Source organism: Branchiostoma lanceolatum, chromosome 4, assembly GCF_035083965.1.
Source record: "Branchiostoma lanceolatum isolate klBraLanc5 chromosome 4, klBraLanc5.hap2, whole genome shotgun sequence".
Classification (NCBI taxonomy): domain Eukaryota; kingdom Metazoa; phylum Chordata; class Leptocardii; order Amphioxiformes; family Branchiostomatidae; genus Branchiostoma; species Branchiostoma lanceolatum.
In genome coordinates, this window is record NC_089725.1 from 27,822,340 (window position 1) to 27,833,529 (window position 11,190).

An 11,190-nucleotide genomic window follows, 5' to 3' on the forward strand; every position below is an offset into this window, starting at 1 on the left:
ACTCTCAGTCAGAGTTTGTATTGTTCAAATTCTAATGTTAAACGAAACATGTCCGTGTGGTTCATGTTCGGCAACACACAGAGCACAGAAGAAGTCATAAAGAATACTGGAGAGAGCTCGACCAAATCCATAAAGCTTATCCTATCTAAAGACGATTCTGCTTAGAGAAACACATTGGGGGGCTGCCAGTGAACGTGAACTTCAGCGGACATCGATTGCAACCCAATCAGTGTGGAAGAAGATGAAAACTTTAATGCAATGGAGATACATCTCCGCATGCCTCCGTCAGCTGGAGCATGACATCCATGGGGACCCAAAAACTGACGCGAGCATGCGAATAAAAATATTTTTAAAAATTTGAAAATAAAAATTGCCTTCATTATGAAATATACGTGGTCAATACAATGCAGGAAGTATGAACAAAACTGAACACACGGAGTATGGTATACCAAAATATACTAGGTTCTCCATTTTTGTTCTTTCACATCTTCCTCTTTGACGTTGGAATTGACTTTGGCATTCTGCGGCATTAGTATCTGTTTTCCGAAACTTTTTTTTTTGCAATCTGCAGCATATTTTTCTTTATTTTGCAGCTGCTTTTTACGATGTATAGTTGTAACTTTTTCCTGTATGGAAACGGACAAAAATTGATGCACGCGCGGATGTCATACATAAAATCAGATCAACGTGGCCGTAGCATGAAGGATGCAGAGCGTTGCGCAAGGCTTTCCGGTAATCACCGTCAGCAATAAGCAGTGAGAGAGACACAATGAGACGGTGGTAAGTCCGCAGGTCCTGTAAGCCAGATCAATCACCCGTAATTAGTGGAGAACAATGAAACCATCACGCTTGAGGACTACAGAACCAGCGGACACCACGTTCCACTAGGGCGGCGATCTCGCGCGCTACGACCGCCCTGAGATCTAAGATTTGACAGGATTACGAACAATGTCTGAGTAAATGTCGGGCTACACAAAACGCCACCGTGCGGAAATGTAGGCGAATTCATCAGAAAGCACCATAAACGTGATGACGAATTCTGTGACGCGTACGATGGCGTTACATCCTTTAATATGTATAGTCTTCAAGTACTGTGGGAGCATCCTCACTAAATAGTTTTAAAGATCGGCGCAGCAGCAGCTGGTTATATGACACTGAACGACTTTCACATCTAACCTTTACACGTCTGACTAGACTGTAAGCGTTGTTTAAACATATCTAGCGAGGATCCTCCTACACTACTTGGCGGCAAAGCGTTCCACTCTACGACTCTCTACGGATTTTTTAACACTTTAATTCTGGGTTGATAACTCTGGTACTTGAAGCCATGACTATTTCAGGCCAGTGAAGATCACCAGGGAGCCTTGTGTATGGAATTCCCTACATCCTCATCCCACAAACGATGCACGAGAGACGCCTTGCGGTTTAGCTATTTTTTACAAGCTACCAGACCAGCCGTGCTCCTCCAAGGCTCTACATACAGAGCAAAGATTTTTGTAGAAACTCAATCAAACTCGCTTGCTCAGTCTGTTTGTAAGTCAGTCAGTGACTCATTCACACTCTCTCACTCACTCACTCACTCACTCACTCACCTATTACTCACTCATCCACTCACTCACTCACTCACTTATCCACTCACTCACTCACTCATTACTCACTCACTCACTCACTCACTCAGTCGTCCACTCACTCACTCATCCACTCACTAATTCACTCACTCGCCCATCCACTCATTCACCGACTCACTCACTCACTGGACTCCGTGGTTTTACACACACGAAAAAAAGGACACGCCGCCTTCCCCCGCAGAGCGATTAGGGTCACGTTTCGCGAAGTTACTCAAGTGGACTCCGGGATAAGGGTACTTGATATGAGTAGCTCAGATTTCTGTTTATACAATCCTGAGTCGAATCAGGCGGAGTCGTGTGTAAACCCAGCCATTGTGTTTAATAAGTTGTTAGGAGATCGTCGCGAGAGACACGCAAAAGACGTTCGATCGTTATTGCCTGATATGTACACATGGCCCGATTTACACCCGCGTTTTTTAGTCGACTTGGAGTCGACTCATCGGTTCCAAGTCGACTCCGAGTCGACTCGAAAAACTCATATGTGTAAATCGGGCCGTAATCATCATCTGGGTCTATCGTTGTAATACCATTGTCATCTCCAAAATGGAGACATACCCGACTGTCACTCTGTAACAACAGCCCTTCTGTTGGAGTGGATAGTAAAATTGGTAGATAATAGGTAAGCGAAATAGAGCAGATGATCGGGATGGGCACTTACTTGCCTCTGAGCTCACAAACACCTCCCTCTCACCAATTATCTGTCTTATTTGGGTCGACTTCTGCAACCTTTTATTCAACTCGACCAGGAGGTCAGGAGCTGAGACTACATGCTTGTAGTGGATGTCCAATTCTTGCATCACAAATGTTTTGGTGTTCTAACATCAGACTGACAAGATGACAAGAAGACAGAATTTGATAAATCAGAATGAATTATCTGCAGAAATTGGCTGAAATAATAACTGACCTGCATCACCTTTCTTCAAACGCTATTTGTCAACAAAACATTTTTAAAAAGATTGATGGAAAAGGGCCTAAGGGTGTTGTCTGGCGAGACCGATACACAACAGCAAATTAGTTCTGCTTCTTTGGGTCTGAATGAAAGGCTGACTCAGAGTTTCAGACACACCATATAAATATAGGCGTCTATTGTTTTGTTTCTTCTAAGATATGTTGAAACTATAAGTAACAGTGTTGCCAGGACGTCTGTCCAAAGCTTCCAAAGCTCCGAAAAAAAGCCAGTGTGGCGAACGAGGTGGCACTTGTCGAGTAACAAGAGTACTATTTTTGGAGCAAATTGAAGGCATTCTTACGACAGTCATGCATGCATGTGGCCTACAAATACCAGCTGTCTTGCTTCAGAAAAAGCAGTTTAAAACATTGTCGATGGTAGTTCTTCTCTGCTTGAAGATTTTTACGGCATCAAAATTGCACCACGCCATACGGCGAACGAGAACGCGCCGTTAGCAAGTGGTAGCATAAGGGTATAATTTAGTGTTATCTAGTAACTGTATCTCAACATTGTCAAATAACTGTTTGTTAGACAGTGTCTAAATATTGTCCATCCACACAAAGTCTTCAGAACCCCAGATACGAAATTATAAGGACATAGCTTTTAATGTTCTTTTTCCCTTATATTATCCACCTAGTACACCTGTATAAAAGGTACCATGATTCTCAAAAGGCTTTGATTGCAACATTACTCTTAAACATTAAGAGCAAGTCGTCTTTATCTAGATTCAATCCTCATTACGTTTTAGATCCACACCGAAAACGCCAAAACGGTACACACAGGCGTCAAATTGACCTAGCGACCCACATCTAGGATAAGAGTTAAAAAAAGCTACTTCGCGTTACAACCAGGAGCCGTGTCGTATACATATATAAGCCTATAGGAGTCTGCACAGAGTAGAAGGGTGTGCAGTTAACCAAAAGCGTCAAACGAAGTGCGAATGTACAGAATACTCTCACAAGTCCTATGATGTATGAAAGAAAGCAACGCGCCTGTTGTCATTGTGGCTCAACAAGCGCGCGCGCTGTTATCATGCCTCAAGTAAAGGTGAGAGTGTAGATCTGCTTGGCACAGTGGACGGTTATGGAGTCCCGCCCGTCGCCGGGCCAGGTGATCTTTTGGGACCACACCGCTTCCCGACACTCCCCGGCGACGACTTCCACCTTATAGCCAAGCTTCTCGAAGTGATGATCCCAGAAACTCAGCGTCTTCTCCCTCTCCTTCTCCGACATCTCTCCCATGGATATGTCTGGCTGGGGACACTTGTGGTCCTTGTGACCCTTGTCTTCTTCGAAGTCGTACGGCTGGTAGTAGTTGCCAAGAGTCTTACCCGTGCTTCCCCTCAAAAGCACCGCCTCCCAGCCCGGCTCCTGGTCGAACTGGAGAACCACGCGGCTCGTCCTGCGCAGGGTGTCCGCAAACTTCTTCAGGAGCAGGTCGGCGATCTCGTCGGCCTTCTCCTGGGCGGCGGGGCACTGCTCGGCCCACCTGGCGACCTCCTCCTCCTCGTGGATCGACCTGTGGCGGCGGAGGATGTCGGCGAGGGGCTTGATCCCGTAGTAGAGCGCCTCATGGTAGACATCTTTGACCTGGGCGGGAATAATGGGAGTAAATTGGTCGAAATAACGAAAAGAAACATCGGCAATGAGCAGTGTTGCCCTCGTCCTTCCTACAGATGAATGTAGGTGGACGTTTGCAGCCTTCTTTTTAGACAGGTTCCTTGTTCACCTATTCTGTAGAGCTCAATCTCACATGTCCTAAACATGTCGGTTTTGGCCTCACCTTATCTGGAGGAGGCAGCCTGCTGCTGTTGCGCAGGAAGTTCAGGATGTGGCCGAAGTTGCTGCCGTCTCGTTCGATGAAGTAGCGATCGTCTTTGTCCTTCACAACAATATGGCGGCCGCTGAACATGGCCGCCAGCATGGACTCCTCGTACTTGCGCAGTACCGGCAGGGTGCTGGTGTAGTGATGGCCGCCAACGTTCAGGGGCACGATGAAGTGAAACTGTAAAAACACAATCATCGTACATTTCACTACATTGCATCAGGAGCTCAAGAAACAACTTGATGTGCTCTGCCTGCATGGAAAGAGGCAGATAGATCCAGACGACGCTCCCTACGAGAACATGACATGACAGTATACCTTGGTACCAACGTTGTGACTGAAAAAAATTCCAACACCAGACGGTATGTATACAATAGGAAGGAAAAAAAAAGAACATAAAAAGTGGGCCCACATCGAAAAAATACAATTGAGATACAAAAAAACGTTTTGAAAATGTTATGTCCTTGACATAACAAATACATAGCTAGTTTGGTATGTAGTTACATAACTAGGTAACTGTACCTGTTACCTGCTACCAAGGACATTATATACTATTAGGAAGGCCTATATAATGTCCTTGCTGCTACACTGTCAGATTTACCTAATAGAGCACTAAGAATGTATTCATCTATTGCTTCGTCCATGGTCCTTGGCAGGGTTATGGCGCAGAGTTATACAAACCGTCCATAAGCGCAGTCCTGTCCTAGAGTTATACAAGCTGTCCCTAGTCCTAGAGTTATACAAGCTGTCCCTAGTCCTAGAGTTATACAAGCTGTCCCTAAGGCGCAGTCCCAGAGTTATACAAGCTGTCCCTAAGGCGCAGTCCCAGAGTTATACAAGCTGTCCCTAAGGCGCAGTCCAAGAGTTATACAAGCTGTCCCTAAGGCGCAGTCCCAGAGTTATACAAGCTGTACCTAGTCCTAGAGTTATACAAGCTGTCCCTAGTCCTAGAGTTATACAAGCTGTCCCTAGTGCTAGAGTGATACAAGCTGTCCATAAGGCGCAGTCCTAGAGTTATAAGTTACCCCTATCTGTAGTTTGCGTGCCAGACTAGACGTACTTCTCGCCACACAAATCCTACACGGTCCACATGCCGACTTTCACTTTGTTTTGTGGTAACATGTATGTGTAAGAATCCCATTCTATGTTTATAGATCATTTATGTGTAAGAATCCCATTCTTTGTTTATAGATCATTTATGTGTAAGAATCCCATTCTATGTTTATAGATCATTTATGACTTAAGTAATGAAGAATCTGCGTCATTGGCATATTTTCTCTGGCCCTTGCCTCCTTACTCATAATCTCAATGAAAAGCGACCTGAAGGTCGAATTGAGCTTTCATGAATAAACAAATGCTTAACAAACAAACAAACAAACAAATCTTAGAAAACACATTGCATGCATCACTGATATACTCGATTGAAGAATATTGTGGTAACAGTAAGCACTGGTACGACGAAAATGAAAAAGGTAGGCCCTAATGAAGTCCAGGTGCAGTTAAACTTTGCCCAAATTTTAAAAAAATACGCCCGACACAAGTTGACAACAACGCCATAAAATTCTGCAAGCAAACGTTCCACCTAGACAGACTAGTAACAAAGCCCGCTGGCTTCTCCACCTGACTCATCCCCGCTATCTAAATTAAGATAATGAACCGTCAACCTTGTCTATGCTGCGGCAGAGTGTTGAGCTTCTGTCAACATATAATGACCCACCATACCAAACCCCACCAAACCTACCGACGAAGCGCCCGCTTTATGTACAGGCATGGTGAGAGCTTGTTCCCTCTGCTGAAGTGTGGCGGTGCGAGATGCCTGCATGTTGTCGACTCGAGGTTCGGCGTTTTCTTAGATAACTATACCGGCAAGGCCGCACATATATAGGTCTTCAAACTCAATTCATGGAAATCTGACCAGGTTTCCATGGATACCTTTGTTCTCGTCTGAGGTCGCGCCATATATGGCAAGCTATTACGTATTAGTGGATATCCTTCGTTACATGCAAATGATGGTCCTTGGCCGATATGTTTCTACAATACTTAAAGGGGAAGGTCGCAAAGCTTTCTTTTCTTTTTGTTCCCTTGGCGAACAGCCCCCCCCCCCCCCAAATCGATTTCTCACCTAGTTTACATTAGTCCACCGGAAGATTTGCACTTGGGAAGATTTGAACTTATAAATGAAGGTAAAAACGCTTCGGTGGTGATCTAGAAAAGGACCATTCACCTTTAACAAATATCTTTTACTGTCAATTGTTTTGCCGCGGTGTATTTCGGTTATTGACCTCTCTCACTTGGATTATTGATCTACATGTAGCTCTTTCAGCATTTTCACTACCATAGACCTAGGTGTGTCCTTGGTGTGTGTTGCCGTCTGCTGACCTAGAAAGTCGCTATCGTCCCTCACCTTTAGATAATGCCGGGGTCTAAATCTAGTTCATCACTGGCACCGTGGCCTGAACTAATGTAACGTTACAACTTACAGTAAGCACAGTAAAGTAATACCTATACATAAAGGGGGAGATCAGTCAGGCCCAAATAGTTTCAGGCCTATCTCAGTTCTCCCAATCATTATGAAAATCTTTGAGAAGGGTGTAAACAAACAGCTCTTAGCACACCTGCATTTACACATCATACTCTCTCCAAAACAGCCAGGCTTCCGACCATGTCACTCAACTACCACTACTTGAATTGATACCACTGACAACATACTACACAACATTGACAGTGGTAAATTGATTGGCACAGTTTTTCTTGATCTAGAAAAAGACATTTGATACTGTGGACCACAGCATTCCTCTACAAAAACCTAACCTACATTGGCCTACATGGCAGAGAACTGGAATGGTTTACTAACTATCTTTCAAATCGCCAGCAAAGAGTATCTATTTACAAAACGGGTGTACATCAAACCCTATCACGATTAACATAGGCTGGGGTACCACGAGGATCCTCTTTTGTTCAACTTAGTCATAAATGATCTCCCTGAAGTTGTTACTGGTAGTATAGTAAGATTATTTGGCATGCTGATGACAAAGCCGTTTTCCGTGCTGACCCCAGGTCAATAGGGCATATTTAAACTGAAAATGTCAGCTTGGCTTGAGGCAAACAGTTTAACACTTAAGACCAGTTAAACCAAATGGATGCTAGTGGGTAGTAATATGAAGATTAAGGCTACACCTTATCAAACAGTTTAGATCAGACCCAACTTATCGGAAAGGGTAAAACAGAATAAAGTTATGCCTGATTGTTAGTCGATAACAGACCATCGATCATCAGTTCGAGTGCAAAGTAGAAATTGAGGGACCATAGATAGGTATTAGTAGAGTAGATAACTGGCGGGGGGGACTGACCTTGCCTCCGGGCTCAAATGCCTCCATGATGCCAATTATCTACACCATTCTGGCCGATTTCTACTTTTCTTTTAGTCCACCGAGAGGTTTCGTAAAAGACTAACTATCAGGCACAGTCAAACCAACTTGTCGTGAATGTCCGATTCTTACACCACACATGTCTTGGTGTTCAAAAGGCACAGTGATAGGATGACAATAAGACAATATTGACCGATAGACTGAACCGAAAACTGACCTGCATTATTTTACGTGTCTTCAACCACTACTTGTCAAGTCAGGGTTTGAAGATTGATGGAAAAGGGGCTCAAAGGTCTTGTCTGGCGAGATCTATACATAAATCAACGTTAATTCCACTTCTTCGGGTCTGAATGAAAGGTTCCTACATGCTACATAAATATTGGCGTCTATAATGTTGTAATCCATACCCTCCAAGCAGAAAGGCGTTTTTGTACGGCTTTCTATACTTTGTCATGTTTTTTGTTGTCTCTATAAGTCCCGTTGTATATAGAGACAAAAAGGCATGACAAAGTAGAAAGCCAGACAAAAACGCCTAAAAACACGTCAAAAATCAGCCAGAACCCCTCCTCTGCTTGGGGAGCAGTAATCCAACGATATTTAAGTACTATAACTGGGTTGACTGGTAGCTAATCTGTGGCTGGGATTTCTTTCTTTCCAAGCTAGTTTTAAGACAAAAAGGGCCAGTGTAGCAGACGAAGTTACACTTACCCTCGTTCCTAATATACCATTAAACTTTTTACAATATTATTGTTCATGTCAGTTTGAATTGACCATATGATAACAACATTAATGGCCCAATTTCCTGATGCTACCGGTGCAATAAGACATGTCCCCGTGGCTTAAAAAGAAACGCAACCCCGCTGCTTCACCATCTGGATCACATTCCGTGGATCCTAGGGCCCAAGTTCGATCCTAGGGTCGACTCCAGCTCGGACATTTTGTAAGGGATTGCATTCGTCATTACGGATGGTGACGTAAAGCCGGCGGCCCCGTGTATGGCGGAGCTTCGGGTGTCAAACCTCTGCACGTAAAAGAACCCAACACACTTATCGAGAAGAGTAGGGGTGACCCGGTGTGCTTCCTCAAAAAACGCGTGCCGCAGCGAAGCCGCATTGCACTACCATAAGCTACTTGAGAAAGCATCATGCTTCACCTCAATTGAGGATGACTGCTTGACCCTACCTTAACGCTTGGCTTGTGACCTATAACCATTTCACAAACAACCTGAGGCAGGGTGGGTCATTGGCCCTTTATGCAAACCTTTTCACCGCGACGTCTGTATCTGCGGTCATTGACCCAATGAATGTAATTGTTTACACACAGACACAAATGAAGTGCGCAGTAGGCTGTTGTTTGCATCTTTGCCCGCGGGACAGTTTTGTACGAGTCCTGCTATGACAATAAAGTTGTCTTGTTACGGAAAAGGCTTTTGGGTGGTTGGTTCTGAACATGTCAGTCTCGTTCCTACAACGAATGTGACCGTCACATAAGTCAGGAAATTATATCAGGGGTGTGTGAGTGCTCCCTGAGAACTGTACCTGAAGCTTGTTTGCCTATCTGGATAAGTCACAGATAATCATTATAGTCATCCACACTTAAATGTGTTCAAAACTTCAGAACCTCAAATACAAAGTTATGAAGGCATAAGCTTTCGAAATTTTTATTACTTTTATAATCCTCCTGTACAATAGGTAGCATGATGAAACAAATTATGCTTTTTTAGTCTAAAAAACTTGATATTAAAAAGATGTTAAAGGTGCTACTAGTACTTTGCGTTGTAGCCAGGAACTATGTCGTATAAACTTAGAAAATAGAAGCGTTCAGAACTAATTAAGATTAACAAACAAAGTGCTGATATGCAGAATACTATCAAAGTACCAAGATGTATGAACAAAAACAACACGCCTAGCGCCTGTGGTCGTTGTACCAACTCAAGTAAAGGTGAGTGTGTAGATCTGCTTGGCACAGTAGATGGTTATGGAGTCCATTCCACTGCCTTCCTTTTGGGACCACACCGCTTCCCGACACTCCCCGGCGACGACTTCCACCTTATAGCCAAGCTTCTCGAAGTGATGATCGAAGAAACTCAGCGTCTTCTCCCTCTCCTTCTCCGACATCTCTCCGATGGATATTTCTGGCTGGGGACACTTGTGGTCCTTGTGACCCTCGTCTTGCTGGAAGGCGTAGGGCTTGTAGTAGTTGCCGAGAGTCTCGCCCGTGCTTCCCGTCAGGAACACGGACTCCCAGCTCGGCTCCTGGTCGAACTGGAGAACCACGCGGCTCGTCCTGCGCAGGGTGTCCGCAAACTTGTTCAGGAGCAGGTCGGCGATCTCGTCGGCCTTCTCCATGGCGGCGGGGCACTGCTCGGCCCACCTGGCGACCTCCTCCTCCTCGTGGATCGACCTGTGGCGGCGGAGGATGTCGGCGAGGGGTTTGATCCCGTAGTAGAGCGCCTCATGGTAGACATCCTTGACCTTGATGAGAATAATGGGGCTTAGTGAACTTAATTGATCGAAAGTACGAAATCCAACATCGACATATGTTAGAACATGGATTTCCGATTTCCGAACATCGTTTACAGCGATTTACTGAGTCTGTGTCCTACATATTGTTGAGTTTTGTTGGACGTTAGCAGCCTTTTTTTAGTTCATGTTCCTTGTTCACCTACTCTGTAGAGCTCAATCTTACATGTCATAAACAAGTCGCCAAGGTTATAGATTTTGGTCTCACCTTATCTAGAGGAGGCAGCCTGCTGCTGTTGCGCAGGAAGTTCAGGATGTGGCCGAAGTTGCTGCCGTCTCGTTCGATGAAGTAGCGATCGTCTTTGTCCTTCACAACAATATGGCGGCCGCTGAACATGGCCGCCAGCATGGACTCCTCGTACTTGCGCAGTACCGGCAGGGTGCTGGTGTAGTGAGTGCCGCCAACGTTCAGGGGGACGATGAAGTGAAACTGTGAAAACGAAATAATGCATTTCATTGGCTAGGAAAGTCATACCGTGGGAAGGGTATCAGTACCCCTGGACAATCAAACCAATAAAACTCAACTAGTTACTCCCGTTGTTCTCGCCCAGGTCAAGGATGTCTACCAGGAGGCTCTCAACTGTGGGATCAGACCCCTCGCCGACATCCTCCGCCGCCACAGGTCGATCCACGAGGAGAAGGTGGTCGCCAGGTGGGCTGAGCAGTGCCCCGCCGCCCGGGAGCAGGCCGTCGTTTGAAGATACCCTATGCAGGACGAACCGCGTGGTTCTCCAGTTCGACCAGGGGCCGTGATAACAGGCCCGCTGGTTTGTTCGGCAAATTTGTAGCAGTTATTTAGACTGGCCTCATTAGCAGGCCCTACGAGTCGGGATTTTGGGGGGTTACAACATTCTGTGGTCGCGCCTCGTAGACCATTAATCAAGAACCCTGGCATTACA

The 11,190-nt window shown here is 45.2% G+C and overlaps 2 protein-coding genes across 2 annotated transcripts; both read right to left on the minus strand.

The window, feature by feature from the left end:
• Positions 1-3,163: 3,163 nt before the first annotated feature.
• LOC136432125 (BTB/POZ domain-containing protein KCTD7-like) lies at positions 3,164-6,253 on the minus strand. The gene is made up of 3 exons (XM_066423137.1): positions 6,143-6,253; positions 4,360-4,581; positions 3,164-4,166 (listed from the first exon to the last, which is right to left on the minus strand). Exons 1-3 carry the CDS (start codon positions 6,221-6,223, stop codon positions 3,615-3,617), a joined length of 855 nt encoding a protein of 284 aa, XP_066279234.1. The 5' UTR covers positions 6,224-6,253; the 3' UTR covers positions 3,164-3,614.
• A 3,161-nt stretch (positions 6,254-9,414) lies between these two features.
• Positions 9,415-10,837, minus strand: LOC136433818 (BTB/POZ domain-containing protein KCTD14-like). Its single transcript, XM_066426357.1, has 2 exons — positions 10,500-10,837; positions 9,415-10,243 (listed from the first exon to the last, which is right to left on the minus strand). The coding sequence occupies exons 1-2, from the start codon at positions 10,746-10,748 to the stop codon at positions 9,701-9,703; spliced, it is 792 nt and encodes a 263-aa protein (XP_066282454.1). The 5' UTR covers positions 10,749-10,837; the 3' UTR covers positions 9,415-9,700.
• Between the last annotated feature and the right edge of the window lie 353 nt (positions 10,838-11,190).

What these genes read in the sequence shown, in the direction of transcription:
- LOC136432125 (XM_066423137.1), bottom strand. Translation starts at nt 6,223, where the DNA reads ATGCAGGCATCTCGCACCGCCACACTTCAGCAGAGGGAACAAGCTCTC. An exon ending in ATAAAGCGGGCGCTTCGTCG is followed by an intron (nt 4,582 to 6,142) that starts GTAGGTTTGGTG and finishes GTGTTTTTACAG; the next exon opens with TTTCACTTCATCGTGCCCCT. An exon ending in GGCTGCCTCCTCCAGATAAG is followed by an intron (nt 4,167 to 4,359) that starts GTGAGGCCAAAA and finishes ATTCCCGCCCAG; the next exon opens with GTCAAAGATGTCTACCATGA.
- LOC136433818 (XM_066426357.1), bottom strand. Translation starts at nt 10,748, where the DNA reads ATGAAATGCATTATTTCGTTTTCACAGTTTCACTTCATCGTCCCCCTG. An exon ending in GGCTGCCTCCTCTAGATAAG is followed by an intron (nt 10,244 to 10,499) that starts GTGAGACCAAAA and finishes ATTCTCATCAAG; the next exon opens with GTCAAGGATGTCTACCATGA.